At 44.5% G+C, this 15,910-nt stretch overlaps 1 protein-coding gene across 1 annotated transcript in view; it reads right to left on the reverse strand.

Moving 5' to 3' along the window:
• dmxl2 (Dmx-like 2) overlaps positions 1 to 15,910 on the reverse strand; it is a 39,119-nt gene that overhangs the window by 18,949 nt on the left and 4,260 nt on the right. Inside the window, 32 exon segments of the mRNA XM_053419993.1 lie at positions 32 to 436; positions 566 to 762; positions 914 to 1,178; positions 1,645 to 1,810; positions 1,905 to 2,002; positions 2,387 to 2,556; positions 2,674 to 2,784; positions 3,981 to 4,116; positions 4,343 to 4,462; positions 4,553 to 4,873; positions 5,075 to 5,726; positions 5,811 to 5,983; positions 6,511 to 6,797; positions 6,924 to 7,151; positions 7,303 to 7,422; positions 7,530 to 7,638; positions 7,721 to 7,810; positions 8,107 to 8,228; positions 8,325 to 8,527; positions 8,646 to 8,875; positions 8,987 to 9,256; positions 9,664 to 9,935; positions 10,021 to 10,239; positions 10,461 to 10,641; positions 10,757 to 10,937; positions 11,475 to 11,647; positions 11,751 to 11,817; positions 12,741 to 12,868; positions 13,080 to 13,175; positions 13,297 to 13,368; positions 13,622 to 13,654; positions 13,656 to 13,748. Coding sequence (XP_053275968.1) covers positions 32 to 436; positions 566 to 762; positions 914 to 1,178; positions 1,645 to 1,810; positions 1,905 to 2,002; positions 2,387 to 2,556; positions 2,674 to 2,784; positions 3,981 to 4,116; positions 4,343 to 4,462; positions 4,553 to 4,873; positions 5,075 to 5,726; positions 5,811 to 5,983; positions 6,511 to 6,797; positions 6,924 to 7,151; positions 7,303 to 7,422; positions 7,530 to 7,638; positions 7,721 to 7,810; positions 8,107 to 8,228; positions 8,325 to 8,527; positions 8,646 to 8,875; positions 8,987 to 9,256; positions 9,664 to 9,935; positions 10,021 to 10,239; positions 10,461 to 10,641; positions 10,757 to 10,937; positions 11,475 to 11,647; positions 11,751 to 11,817; positions 12,741 to 12,868; positions 13,080 to 13,175; positions 13,297 to 13,368; positions 13,622 to 13,654; positions 13,656 to 13,748 — 5,988 coding nt within the window.

Consider the following 15,910-nt stretch of genomic DNA (forward strand, 5'->3'; position numbering starts at 1 on the left):
TTTTAAATATAAATATTTTCAATGTTTCTACCTGTGAGTCTGCTCTCTTTAGTTTGGGCCTTTCACTCTCTGAACCCCTGTCTGCTTTGGACTCAGACTCTGGTTTCTTCATTGTCAGACCGCCACCATCATCATCATCATCATCATCATCATCATCTCTCTTGTCATCTTCCCAGTCCAGCTTCAGGTCGTTGTCCTCGACCTTGACCAGAGGCTGGCTCCAGTCCAACCCTCCCCCACTATCATTTCCTCCCCAGGCAGGGGCAGGGAATCCTGGTGCGCTCCAGTCCAGACCGCCCTGGTTGCCATTTTCCAGGGGTTGGGTTGAGTTTAGGTTGCCCTTGGATGAAGCTTTGCTGAGAGGCGAGGAGCCCGATCTCTTGGTAACTTTTGGGATCTTGGATAGCACTTCCAGGGCCAGAACTGGGCAGCCCACCTACAGGAGATTTAGATATGATTAAAGCCTCGATCAGGCAGGAACAAGTGCAGAGGGGTAGATAAAATGGTCTCGACTTTATCAGAAGAATTGGATAGGAACAAGTGGTAATATTACTGATGAGCCCACCTTGAAGTGTGCATTGGCTGTAGTGAAGAACAGTTTGCGCTCTATAAGGTTGATCTCATCCGCACTGCTCTTCTCAGTGGCGACGCCCACAGTTGTCGATGTGGCCTCGGCAAGGTGGCGACGGATGATCAGCGGGTGTGTCCTCAGGTAGTTATAGAAACTAAACACCACAGGGTTGCAAGACTTCACCGTCTCATCTAACACAGAGAAGTGAAGAAGAGGGAGACCAAGAAGGACAAGTCTTTAAGAATTGCAAAACAATAATAAACATAGCAACCAGGTTTCAGTGGATCTGGTCCCAATCCTCTCATCACGTAATACCAACTCAAATGCCTACAAGCAACTCACCAGGGTTCTCATCATCCTCTTTGGGGATTCGCTCCAGCAGTGTGTCCAGGGCTCGAGTGTAATCCTTCATAATCCAGTAGGCTATGCTGCGGAGGAATGGGTCCGGGTGCAGCCTGGAGCAGTGGTAACCACTTCCATCTTTGTTACAGCCCATGACTTTCTCATACAGGAGGCCCTGGCAAGTGGGTGAGTTCTCAAAGTCGGCCTCATACAACCTGGCTACTATCATGGCTAACTGGAGATCGTCCATCTTCTCCATCAGCACCTGCACAACAGAGAAGACGTGAGACTGGATTAAAACTACTGATTGTAAAAGAAACTTAGTAATTTGTAGTTCTACCAACACAATACATGGAATTGAAGCAAACAAGATTCATTCTTCTATTTTGTTAATGTTATCTACATATTATGACTGTGTCGTATAGAAAAAATAGGCCAAGGAAAACCGTGCAGGCTTTTCATGCATCTTTTCAGTGTGATTCAGACTTCTCTCCTTTGATATAAAGGCTGCAGAATATTCAGCTCTCTAAACAACAGATATCTGCACTGTTATTGATGCAGTCATCTCACTCTCATTCAGACGAACCTGACCATCAACCGATATTCTATTTCATGTTGTTTACGCTCTAAGTGAACTGAAAATTGAGTGTTGGAGCACAGAGTAATCATTCATGTTTGTGTATCTTGTGTGTTATTAAATGTAAAAGTGTGTGAGTGTTTGTTGTTCCCACCTCTATGGCGTCTTTGAGTGATCCAGCCAGTAGAAAGAAAGCAGCAGCCTGTTCAAAGCGCTGCTTTCCCAGCAATGAGAAAGCATTTTTCAGGGCGGCCTTTCGCCAGCGATCTTCAGTGAAGTTGTTTTTGAAGAACTGAGTCATCTTCTCGTCATGCTGAGACCTGAGAGAAGAAAAACCACGCAGTTCAGAATCCCATCATTTTTCTGTTGGAGCCTTAATTGTGATTTAACGCTATAACTCATTCAAAGTCGTACCTGAAGAGCCCCCACAGCACAGCTTTCTTCTTCGTGGCCAAGTAGAACAGAGCAGCATCTAAAGGGTCATTGTGTCTCTGGAAGGCAGCTTTACCGATCTGATTACACACAAACAGTGTAACTGAATCAGTCATTTCCGTTATTGGATCAAATTATTTTAATTGCACTTCAAAGACAAAATAAGAATCAAGTAGAGATCTTCCGACATCAGCTTCTCAGCTGCTTCCCACTAATTCTAAATGTTCACTTTCGGAAATGGATACGATGAACTTAGAAGAGAGAAGAGCAAATGTCTCCGGATACAATAAATATATCACTGACTTTGAACTTTGCAGACAGTGCAGGTTGAACAGCAAGAGAAGTTCAAATGACAGGAACAACTGATCTGAATCCTCTGCTTTAATGTATTTGTCATGACATGCTAATTTGGTGCGTGTTTTTGCGTGAACCTTGTATGAATAAATGTGAATTTGTTTCCATACCTTTTCCACCATTTTCCGCAGGGTGTTGATGTTGCGTATCCACCAACCCACTCCAACAGCTCTGAGCTCGGACCACTGTGGGTCTCCTCTCTGCATGGCCGGGATCATGTTGAGCAGCTCCTCTTCTGCTTCGGAGTGGAAGGCCCATGCAAAGTGGCATGTTGATAGACCTGGCACGATGACAGACACAGGTGAAGGGAAAAGGAGATATCTGAAGTTCAGAAATCTATATTTCACATTTTTCATTTATGTGTCAGACCAGCAGTAAAATGAGCAGCGAGCTTTACCCTGGTGCAGCAGCTGCATGCGGTACAAAGGGGGCAGAGAGGTGAGCAGGCAGGTATGGAGACGCATGGCCAGCATGAACCTCAGCCCACACTCGTCCAGGGCCTCACCACCTACACAAACACACAGAACCAGGGGGAACTGTCAGCTTTGTCACTGTTATTCCACAGAGAACGCAATTAAATGTCAGCCAGAAAGCACAGACCTGTACAACCCCAGTATCACTTGAGTTCATTGAATCCTGTGTCTCTTGTCCCTGAACCTTCTTACCCCTTCTGTGCTTACTTAGCCCTGGAACAACCTGCTAATGTCTACCTCTCAAAAGACTAAATAAAATCAGATGGAAAACTTTAAGAAAAAAAAAAAAAGACAAGGATAATGGGAAAACGTGCAGAGTCTTGTTTATATGCAGTTAAAGAGGAACCGCCTAAGCACAGCTGTTTATGTTAATGAAGATTTGATGGCTGGAGATGAACCATGTCCAGGAACACACAATCAAGAAAAATTATGCTGAGTTTTTTCTTTTTGTCTGTAACCTCTCGTCAACTTTAATACAATATTATCTCAAACAAAGGGAAACAGACTAGTGGACATTAGAGCACGTCAACACGCCCAATTACAGCCTATTCAGCAGGTATGGTTGCAGCTTGTATCTTTCTGTACATACAAAACAAGGTGACACCTAATTCATCCACAAAAGTAAAAGACCTGGCAGATGAGAGACACAGGTCAGTGTCTCACTGGTGGAGACTTCGCTGAGGATGATTCTCATACATGAAAGTACCGACATATATAACAGACCCTCCTCCACCCTCAACTCTCTCAGATCAGACCATTTCAATGGATTACAAATCCCACGCACTGGTCTAAAGACTTGGGGACAGGGGCTGTTGTGACAATTACCAACCAAAGTTATGGAATGCCTTACCCATGAAAATAATCTAACTGACTGACATGAAAAAACTTGAATAAATTACTGTCACAACAAACGGACAATCTTAAATTGCCATGGGTGACTGTCACTGATGACTGATTGGAGCATAACAATCCACACTTAAAAACTGGCAAAACTAAAACTAAATTTTTTTTTTTAAAGAACACACTGTGGGAATCAGGGAACGTGATCAGCTTACTTCATACTTTGATGTATAATTCAGAGAGAACTGAAAAGAGGATCTAGCGTCAGACATAACAAAAGATAAAGAAAATGCTGATCGTTAAAACTTATTTCAATGCCTTGAGACAATATAGGGAAGAGTGTATTCACTGTGGTTCGACCTGATTCTAACACACAACCATCTACACTGACCTGTGTACTTCTGATCAGTGGAACTCGTGACCTCAGCACTGGTGGTTGCGACGGTGTCAGCCAAGGCCACCAGGAACATCTGCTCGAGTCTGGTCAGCCCCGGTAAGCTGGAGTGCATGAGGTGACTGGACAATACCTGGACACACAAAGGACAATTGTAAGTGAGGCTTAAAGTTACACAATGATAAGAGACTGATGGATTTTACAATGTGAGACATTACATGTATTTTTAATCACTACATGATCATTACTTTACTGTTTTCTCCCGATTACTGTCCTTTCAGAAATTACAAACTCGAGAATACCACAGCATTAGGGTTTTATCAATGATAGTCCAGCAAACTGAAACTGTAAAGTCATACCTGGGCGTGCTCTGGTCCAAAGTAAGTGGGTCCATATTGAGAGAGGTTAATAACTCGAGACTTCTTATCAGGTTTTTCTGAGGCAAAGTTCACAAAGTCATCTGTGGTGACCGCTTGCACCTGATAACACAAGAGAACAATTAGTTATACCGGTAAGTAGCAGTGAACTAGACCATTGACAACAAAATCCAAGTTGGCTAAACTACCAACCCCGAAGAGGTCAGCATACTGGTCCTCTGTGGACGTCTGCCCTCCATCGCCATCCCCAACTTTAGCAGCCTCTTCCGCTCCCTTATATGAGGTGTCTAGATCAGCCAGCATGAGGGCGTAAAGGGGCAGTGGGGGGATGGAGTTAATCTCGGTGTAGTCCCTGCCTCCGTCACGGCCTGCGACAATGGTGTCTTTCGCTGTGCTGCCAGTCACACTGATGGTTCGCGACAGATGTCTCCTGGCTCCGCCCTCACCGGCCTCCACATCCCTCACCACAGCAACTTCCCCGGCAATACACTTAACCAGGTGAGCGAGGATGGCCTATATATAGAGGAGCAATTGGTTATACAGTGTATACAACAATGTAGATTAGATGAGCTAGATCACCACATGTCCAACATTTTGAGGAGAGTGTTTGGAGAAATCTGTCTTTTTTGATTATTCTACTTCAGATAAGGCTTCATTTTACTATTAACCTTTACACTTGGCATATTACTGATTGGTAGAAACAGGAAAACTCACCTTGGCACGGCGAACCTTGCCCAGGTCCATGAGTTCTAGCAGCTGCGTGGGATGGTACTGGGGTAGAGTTGGAGACAGGGAGTGGGCAGCCTCAAACAGTCCACCCTCCTGAAGTCCGGCCGGCGCACGAAGGGCCTCGTCCACTGCAGTGTTTCCTTCGAACACACTCTTGGACCTGGTTCTCCCTTCAAAGACTGAGGAGGAACCGGTGGTTTGACCTCCAGCAATGTCTGCGGATGAGAGGTTTCCCTCGTCTCCCTCACCAGGCTTCTTGTCCTGATGCCACTGGGCATACACGTGCATCTCACAATCCATGCCCACAACTAGGATGCCGTCCCTTACCCAGGACAGGGAGACGGGCAGAGATGGTGTGCCATCCACTGAGGACAGGAGGTCCACAGACCGAAGCAGGATCCAGCGTGAGCGGATCCCCTGTTTGATACTGCCCCCTAGAGGCAGGGTAATGACAGCCACTCCCTCCTTGCTGTAAGTCTGCTCGTTGACCATGCCGGAAATACGGCCATACATGAGAATGTTGGATCCAACCCCCACAGTGAGGATGTGAGATCCATCCTCCTTCGACAGCCAGTCCAGATGAACATAGTGCTTTATGTTGGGGGAGCTATGGTCTCTGGTCATGTACAGGTCCGACCTGGTGTGGAAAACATCATTATTACAAATATTTAAAAATATTTATACATAATCAATATATAATATAAACACTAGTCATCCTGACCTGCTGTAGACAAACAGGTTGGAGTCCACACTGACTCTTGGATCCAGGGTTGACGAGCTCCTTGTGAACTCATCCAAGTGAAGAGTTTGCTCTAAAACCCACTCAGAGCCACCGGTGGACTCACACTCGTAAATGGAGACATGCATAGAGAAGTCTTTTGCAGAGCCCTGCAGCTGAGGACAAGAGGAGTGTTTACTTCACACATGTCATCTCTTAGAAAAGGTCACAACCAGTAGTCAACCACGAAAAACCAGCTCATAAAAATAAATCATCAGCGCCCTGTGGTAAACCCAGACACAAGCCCGACTGCTCTGCATAAACCCCCACTCAGCTCATTCCAATCCAGCTCCATATGATTCAAATACGTAATGCAATAGAATTAGATGATCAGTCAGGTTTTATCACTTCTATTTCACTTAAGTCCAATGACTGTTTACACAGATTCTCAACAAGCTGCAATGTATCATATGCATAATGCATGTGTTTATGTAATCTAGTACCTCAACACTCTGCTTTACATAAATATGCATTTGTATGCTGATGTATGGAATTGTTATCCATTTGTGCAGGGTCAAGACTACAGAGCCAAATGGTATTAATTCACAGAATTTACATTTTTATTGCAAAATTTTACACCTCATGGTGATTGCCATACAAATCAAAGAAAACACCATTACAAAACCAAACTATAATTTCCTACCTGTCCTTGTCTTGGCTGTTTAAAGGCCACTGCCAGCCGGCCGATGTAGGAGCAGGACACAGCTACAGGCCGCCCCGACACACACACAGCACTGTTATTATCATCCTCCTCATTCATCAGGGCCCAGGGCTCCCAGCGGTAGGCCCGGTTGTCATGCTCATTCTCACTATAGCCGTCATCGCCCTCCACAGCACAGTGCCAGAACCGCACGCGAGAATCCGAGCAGGCTGTAACGATCAGGTACGGAGCCAGACACACGGGGTAGATAGAGGAGGAGCTGAGGTGACCTGGCAGAAAGACCAGGCAGAAACAGAAACAAAAACAGAAACATGTTTAAAATAAGTGACAAGTTTGGGATAATTTTTTTTAAATTGGCGACTTATGCATCTAATCGTATGTGTGCCTATCCCGACCTGCAGAGGGGGTGGCCCTGGTCACCTCCACGCCGTGGGGCAGGTCCAGTCGCTTGCTGTACACCAGCTTGGAGCTGAGGATGAGTTTGCTGGCTGACTGCAGGTTGGCAGTGGAGGATGACCGTGGCAGGGGTCTGATAGGAGAGGTCTCAGGAGACGAGTCGGCATTCAGGGACTGATTGGGAACCATTAGCTGACTCTGGGAGCTATAGTCTGGGCTTGGTTCATCTGGACACAGGGAGACAGGATTATTTTAGTGTATCTACACCCATTGGAAGCAGATGGATATAGATTTGAATAAGTTTGGTTTCTCATTTAGAAGCATTCTGAAAACTTAAGTGTGGCAATAACTGCTCAGCTATGTTTAACCTCCACTCACCCACACAGGCCTGCACAGATTTCAGGTGCAGGTGCCACATCTGCAGGACAGAGTTCCTGTTGAGATCCTTCTCTATCATCACCAGAAAGAACTTCTCAGAGAATGGGGGAGGTTGATAATCTGCATAGAGTTAAATCACAATATTAGCTACTCATAAGGACAATCAGGTTTGAAATCACATTATGAAACAAATGTACAAAGAGTTTAAATTTAATAGTGCTCTATACCGTCGCCAGATGGAAAGGTCGGTGCAAATGCTTCTGGGTCTTTCTGGGGCTTGTAACCTAGAATGAAGTCCTCTTGGAAGACATGCAGCAGCTGGGTGCTGGCGCCGCACTGGATTCACATGGACATCAAACAGGTTACTATCTCAGCTGATCAGAGGGTTGCAGGCTTTAAAAACAAAGCAGCTCCTTACCTGGTTTGTGATGACATCCAACTCTATGATACACCCAGGTCTGGCAGTGGACTGCTGGCTGACAATGTTGAACACTTCGCCAACCAGTTTCTAAATATGGGGATACAATATTCGTAGCATAAATAAATAAAGGCAGTGTAAAAAATGTATTAAAAGCTCATAGATATTGAAACGCCAGCCTCAACAACTTAATATCTGTGAATGATGCAGTTACATTATAATTTTAAGGTTTCCATGAACACAATTTGGACTCCATTCATGGTCGCCTGTGATATTTAATTTCAAGGCTCAGAGTGTGAGACTTAAACACCCAGGTGCATTAAAATCAAAGAACAGAGATTCCCCCATCCAAATGAGTAAAGCATGATTTCTGTGTGCGCACTCACAGACGTTTCAGGATCTGACAGCTCATCCAGTAATTTTCTGGCATCCACCACCGCTTGATAGAGACGTAGGTTTTTGCCATCTGATGCCACGAAGCAGGCGCTGGCGCTGTTACAGTAAGTTCCTGAGGGACACAACACAAAGTTTGTTGGAAAGTCCAGCAGTGCAAATTAATGTATTAATAACAGTTTGGTATATTACAAATATATGGTGTGTTTACCGAGCACAGAGCTGGGTACGAGTGTGGGTAGCCAAGCAACATTGCTGAAAGCGGAGGTGTGGAGGGAGTTGATTCGGGCCAGTTCAGAGACACCTCCAGTGCAGGACAGGGGTCCAATATGATCCACCCTCCACAGGATCAGCTCACTGTAGATAGCGTTAGGGTCATGGAAGGTCCTTGTAGCTGCATTACGAAGCTGCTTCCTACTGATGCACAAGAACAACGATCAGAACTCATCTGTGGTATTCCAGGTATGTACTCATAACACAAACAGACCCAAGCTAGAAGTCTATCTGCCGTTTCTTCCTCGCTGTTCTTTACCTGGGAAGTCCCTTTGGTATGGGAAAGGTAGGAGGCTGCTCTCCCTCCAGGCTGCCAGGTGCTGAGGGAGGCGTGAGCAGGGCGTTATGATGGGAGGAGGTCAGCAGCAGTGGCAGCACTGTGTGGCAGGCTTGGTCGTTCAGATGAAAGCGGTGGCCACAGTACCGGAATTTATGAGATACAGTCAATACGTTTGAGAAGGCAGAGCGCTCGGCAAATGTCACTGCCCACTGCAGAGAGAAGGCGCCAAGAACGTTACAGATATACAAGGTTTTTTGAACAACTTGTTATAAAAACATTACATTACGAAATGTCAAACTTTATTTCTAACAATCCTTTACCTGGTTGAGGGATCCATCGACATGCTTGGAGACCATCATGACAGCGGGGCTGATGCCAGGGCGAGGGTTGAGAGTGTTAGCCAGGGACTGTGAACCCAGGCCGGCCGACACTGAAGCAGAGTGGGCGACACGTTGAACCATTCTCCCCTGGTCCGCTGCCCCGGCACTGTCACCCTCGGTCCAAGTGCACGCGTACATCAGGATGTTTTTACTCAGCGAGTTGGCGTCGCCTGTAGGAAATGCCACTGGAATACGCGAAGAGAAGGAAACCTGGTGGGAGAGTTGGAGGAAATAAAAACCATAAGGAACAGACAGATGTTCTCTGAACCCTGTCAGACCTATAGAGACCAGTATAGACCTATAGAGTCCTTTTCAGAGCCAGGATCTACAGTGTGGAAAATGATTAGGACGCCCTAGTGAGCGACTCTTGAGTTCAGACTGAGGTTGGCAAAATAAATGAAGTCGTTATCCCTCCTCCTGCTTTTTCATTAGTGAGGATCACGACATGTACAAAACATTCTAGTAGAAGCTAGATTTTGCAATTTTAGATGTTGCCAGTTGTCGCTTTCACCAGATGATGACAAACATTTCGCTACACTACTGCCACTGTGTGTATGAGCGTAGAGAATGTCGAGAATAGGCAGGGTGTAAAGAAGTTTTCAGATTTTTTTGCTCACCTGAACCTGTCTGAAGATGCCCTGGTTGAATTCGTCCAAGTACTTTACATGCCAAACCAGGAAAGACCCATCTGTAGGGTGTATGGTGAACAGCATGTCTGGGCTCTTGTTCCACTCTGTGATCAGAGTCTCCATCTTCCTCTCTAGCAGCATGGAGGGTAAAGGCATGCTGGAGCTGGATCCCGGGGAGGACGCCTTGGTGCTTCCCTGCTCCCCTGGTTCAACATCTTCACCTTGCTCTGAGGAGGCTTTATCAGATATGTCGTCTAGGTCTAGAATAAAAAAATCATATTATTATATTATTGTATTGTACAAATGTGTTTAATAAATGAGTGTTGGCCTGGTTGAGGGACATACCAAAGTCAAACTTCAAATGGGATCCCTCAGGGTCCAGGGGATCCTCAGTAGTTTGGTCCATCTGCTGTTCAGAGAGCTTACGGAGCTGCAGCATAAAGAGGTCCATGGAAGTGGTGAAGCTAAGGTCCTTATTGTTGAGCCAGTGAACCACGAAGCCACCGCCACCGGAGCCATCGTCTGGGTTGAACACTGCAGAGTCGGCCAGCACTGCTGGGATATCTGACAGAGGAAGAGGGAGGTAGGAGGAGGAAAAGATTTATGGATAAGAAGCTATTTCTGCTGCATCATTAATTTGGACATTGATAATCACTACTACAAAACGGGTCATTAAAACCATTACTAAAGACATTATAGGGCAAACATAGATGATCAATATGTATGGATCTATGGTGAAGAAATACATACATACTTTGGAGTAAGTTCCAACCAAGACGTCGTACCTGTGTTGGGGTTAATACTGGCTGAGATGTGAAAGTGACACAGGGCATTGGCGTGATGAGCGATGTGGCGGTGAGTGTGAGTGTCCTGCGTGCCGAGCTGCGACGGCAGCAGCTCACTATGTGCCACCAGGGCAGAGGACCGTCGTCGACCACGGCGCAGGTGCTTCAGATGGTGGATTGACTAATCAAGCAGAGCACATGAACACAGGTTTTTAGTATTTCTGATCAGACATAGTATATATATCATATTTCCTTCCATGATTTATTCCTGGTGAGATCTGACTAATCAAGTGCACCTCTAAAGCATGCTGGATCTTGTCTTTATTGCCTGCCAAGCCTGGCAGGCTGGAGCTGAAGGAGTGAGAGTTCTCAGAGATCTGTCCCCCGAGCAGCGTGTCTTCTGGAAGCAGGGTCTCTGACCACATTCTACACACACCGTCCTCGCAGGACGTCAGCAACACATTGCACACTGAACCCCTAGAGCAGGAGAAAACAATTTAACGATCAGTAATGACTTACCCTAAAATATTCTTTCAAAGTACATTACAGCATATTATGGAAATAAACCATTTATATTATGGAAGAAAGTGTTAAGTGTCAATGTGTTTCTAAACATATATACTTCACTGGCATCTACACCATCAAAAAAACAATGCATACATAAATGCTCACTGTGGACATTATTAATTATACACTAGAAAGAAAAACAAGTGTAAAGTGGGAGTTCAGGTGGGAGGAATGAAATTTAACAGCTCCAGATTCTCAGGAGAGCATGAGATTACATAACCAGGGTGGACTAACTGATTTAATTGTCTTGTTGGCTGAGCTAAATACAAATGTATGTCTTCTTATTAGAAACAGGCCTCACTACCAGTTCATTAACACATGACTCAAAGAGCAAACCATCTCTTGTTTAAGTCAAAAACGTTGCCATGTTTTAGAAGACAACAAGCTCGTACTAAATGGAGTCGCTGGCCACCCTGACAGTGTGAATGCGTGTGTGTCTTTTCTTACTTGGGCATGAACTTGCTGGTCTTCCTCCAGGACATACCAGTGACCGAGCGAGGATGCGCCAGGTAAACAAAGGAGAAGTTGACGGGAGGAGGCTTTTTATCGGAGGGGTCGTGGACCACCACTGCAGATCGCCAGCCCGTGGTGGGATACCAGACCTTAAGCAAACAGTCATCCTGCATGTGCAAACAGATGTGAGTGAGCATACATTATATGCAAATATCACCACAGGCCTTACCCTAAAATAAATGTTCAGAAAGCTTGTAGCGTGAATCCTACCTTCCCAACTGTTGCAATATACTCGCCATCAGGAGACCACTTCGCAACGTGAACAGATGCAGCAGTTCTGATAGAAACAAAAGCATTAACAAATATAGCAGCTATATTCACTTCTCCAAAATCAAACTCTGTTACTTTGTACGTGACTGCTTGTAAATTTCAGAGACAGCATTTCCCCATTCTAGGTGCTTTCCTGAGCATGGACATGTGTCATCAGTTGGCAATTATCAGTCAGGTATCACATGTCTGTTTACACAAGTTAAAGCACAGGACACAGACTCAAAAGAATGGCTCACAAAAATGCATACACACCTTTCATGACAGGCTCTGTGCAGATGTGTTTGGATAATCAGTAACCATCTATAGGTTGTTATTCGTCAAATTTAGCAATTGTACAAGCTTCAAGAAGAAAAATTTAAGATGACATTTGTCTGCACAGGAAAGAGATTAACTCTGTATGGCATAAGGACAAAAGGTGAAGTTAGCTTTCAGAGAAAGACAGAAACTTTCTGTTCCTCTTTCTCTTTCAACAAGCCAAAGTGAAAAAGCAGTGAACAGAACGAATTGTTTCCTCAAAAATTCAAAAATTTAAATAGAAAAAAAAAAATATATATATATAATAAATATTTTCCAGGATGAGCAATTTAAAAAAAAAGATCTAAAATCCTCTGACACACCTGGTGACAGAAAGCTTTTCCCAACTTGTTATTTAAAAGACAAAGAGCGAGAGTTGAGAGAGGAAGGAATGAAAACAATGAAGACACACAGGTCTAATCTATTTCCTGGTTAGCTAGTTGTCAGGATATCAATGCACGTGCTTGATAGACATCACAAAGTGACCATCTTCTCCAAAGCTTCCTCTGTGTAACAGGACTTGGCTCTTAGGATTCGATTCTGATCTGATGTACATAACTGTGAAGCCACAAGGGGTTTGTTTACATGATAATTGTGTCAGATGCTTTTACAGTATGCACCAAAGCAGAAACGTACTTGCACTGCCACACACAGTTCCAGTCATTAAGGACAGGGTGGGGCTTGTCCTCATTCAACTGCCCATCTTCCTCCTCTATCAGGACGTCTGCCAGCGGAGGAGCCCACAGTTGGAGCCGCTCGGTTTGCTGCTAGGATACGGTTCCCTGAGGACACAAAAGCTTTATCTTACACACCTCATGTCCCACACCGAATACTACAGTACACAGAGCCACATGCACACCGGGCGTCTTACATAACACACGTCACCCCAGACAAACCGAAGAGGCCTGTGAGTGGGAGCTGTGAGTAGGAGCTGTGCGTAGCGGGGATTGATTTAGTCGGACAGTCAGTGAACACAGAAAGCACGGGCGTACCTTGTGGGTCCCAGGCCAGGTTGTAGGTGATGGCATCGAGGAAGAACTGTCCTGTCTTTTGCCACTGATAGTTAAGCTGCTGTTAGTGACAGAAGAGCAACACAACCCATGCAATGTTACTGGCAGTGTGATTACACTCACTGGGTATTGATTTAAACGTCTATAGGCAGCATGTCTAGAATACTGACACTCATGCTCACCTTATGCCGTTTGTTTTGGTTGGTGGAAAGAGGTTCAAAGATACAGACTGTGTTTCCATAGGACGCAGCGATCTAAAAATAAAGAGATGTGTTCATCATCAAAACATTACTCACCCCATCAGTGCTTCTGCACAGTCATTCCCATAGGAGAGGGGTGAGTGGTGCAGGAAATCAGGACAGCAGAGAGAGGAGAGCATGGCCGTACAATACAGGAGCGAACGTGGGCCTGAAAGCCCTTCGTTATGAAAAGCATAACTGATCATCACGCTTCTCGGCTACATGGGAAAATGAAAACTGAGAGTGGGAGGGTGCAGTCAACACTTACCCTGCCAAGCTGGTGGGAGCACTCCACGCAGCCCCACCTGTATGTTTCCATTCTGAGCTCCAGGGATAATCTGAACACACTCAAAGTCACTGGCCAAGATCACCACATCACAACCGGAGCCATAGGCCTGAAAGAAATGACACATGAGCAAAAAGTGAATCAGATTGAGCCAAAATAGACGAATTACATCAAACAGCTGAAACTCATGCATGGTTAATATCACTGCAAAATACTATTGTGAATGCATATAAATTGGTTGTACAATATAATGGAATATAAATAACTGAAAGCAGAGCATAATAGCACTTAATTGCACAGTATGAATATTGCATTAGCAGAGCAAGATATTCCTGGAGGACAAGCCAGTACAGCGTTGGCAGGTTGTGTTGGTAGCATGAACACCACAGAATATAAGGTAGAATAAAAAGCTTACTTACAAACACAGTACTAAAAAATTAAAACTACTTATGTGCAATACAAAAATTACATGCAGCAGTTTATTCTCCACACTCGATAGGCAGACTTGCTTTGAAGATTTGGATTCTGGGCGGGAAGGTAAAGTGATACGAGGCTGGCTTCCAGCAGCCAACCATGTGCAGAACAGCAGCAGTGACAGCAGCACCTGGGAGACAGGCAGGCTGGCCTGGAAGCAGCAGTACATTCAGTGTGACGCCGGGCGTCTTTCATTATTCACGAGAACAGGAGGAGAGGCCGGTAACCACTGGGTCACACACAACAGGACAGCATTAAGGCCAGTATTATAATATGAAGTGACAGGTGGGGATTAAGTTATGGTGAGGGCTGTCATAGGATTAGGCTTCACATGCAATGATGCCGAGTTTGAGAGAGACAAGTGGGAGGGGCATGAGGGAGATGTGGCCGGTGCTTCTTTATTACTACAGCATTTGCTCCTGCACATTACAGCTGGAATTAAAACTGGTCACCGTCACGCAGTATCTCGGACTGCTCTGCACCTCTCTCTCTCTCTCTCTCTCTCTCTCTCTCTCTCTCTCTCTCTCTCTCTCTCTCTCTCTCTCTCTCTCTCCTCTCTCTCTCTCTCTCTCTCATCTCTCTCTCTCTCTCTCTCTCTCTCTCTCTCTCTCTCTCTCTCTCTCTCTCTCTCTCTCTCTCTCACTCTCTCTCTCTCTCTCTCTCTCTCTCTCACATACACATATGTAAGAGAATGTGTGGGTCCATTCTTCTCTCTTTGTAATTTGGACCTGTTCACATCTTGAGTCAGGCTGATAAGCTTGAGTGTATCTGCCTCAAAGTGAATGATCCAACATAATTAACCTGGTTCTTAAGGATTGAGATTGTGTGTGTCCTGTATTTCTTTCATTATCCACAGATCAACACACAAACACACTCAAGGGACTATGGATGACCATTAAATTAGTTATTAGTAGTACCAGCAGAATAAGGATACACAGCATCATGTGAAAACATGGACACAACCTAATCTATATGGAAGACTTGCGATGCACAAACCGTGAGGTATAAAATGTCATTAAGGTTTCATCAGCAAAGACATTTTCTGTCAGTCTACATCATTGTTTTTTTTTATGTTGTTTTCCTCATCTCCATAATGTACACAAAACAACACTTCTTTAATCATGATATATTCATATGCTGAAAGATTAAAAAAACGTATGCTATTAGTCAACTAGAAACTCAATTCAATCAAAGGCAGCACTTCAAATAAATAAAATGAAGAAACTGCCGACTGCTGGACACCTCTTCTAATTAATCTAATGTCCAGCTGGCTGTCAGGGTATTAATTCGACTCAGCAAATGGCCGACACAAGGATCTTCTGCTTCTTTCAATGAGTGCACTTAGATCTATACCCAAGTATCTCTAGCTAAGATAAAGGAGTGTAACCCCGAAGCAGTCATACAAACTGCGTACAACAAGAATGTTGCTGCCTTTAGATAAACCTCTCTGCAACACATCAACAGCAACACAGCAACTGCACCTCCGAAGAGCAGAAAAACAATGTAATGTAATGGTATTATTTTGTAAAATGTTGATGACAATATCTATTTAAATAATGTTTTTTATCATTATCTGAGATATATTTTACATTTTCATTGAATTTATCAGGAAATACAGTGTAGACAGATGATATGAATAATACGAGTGACTAACTCTGGGAAACCCCTTTGTCTTTCTTTTTAAAGCCAACCGTAGAAAAACTCCTTTGCTACGTGACACAACGATAATACTGATGACAGCTAAAGAAATCACATCTTGCTGGTTAATCTGAAATACTATTTGATTATGGTAAACGC

Source organism: Pleuronectes platessa, chromosome 1, assembly GCF_947347685.1.
Source record: "Pleuronectes platessa chromosome 1, fPlePla1.1, whole genome shotgun sequence".
In the NCBI taxonomy this organism is placed as follows: domain Eukaryota; kingdom Metazoa; phylum Chordata; class Actinopteri; order Pleuronectiformes; family Pleuronectidae; genus Pleuronectes; species Pleuronectes platessa.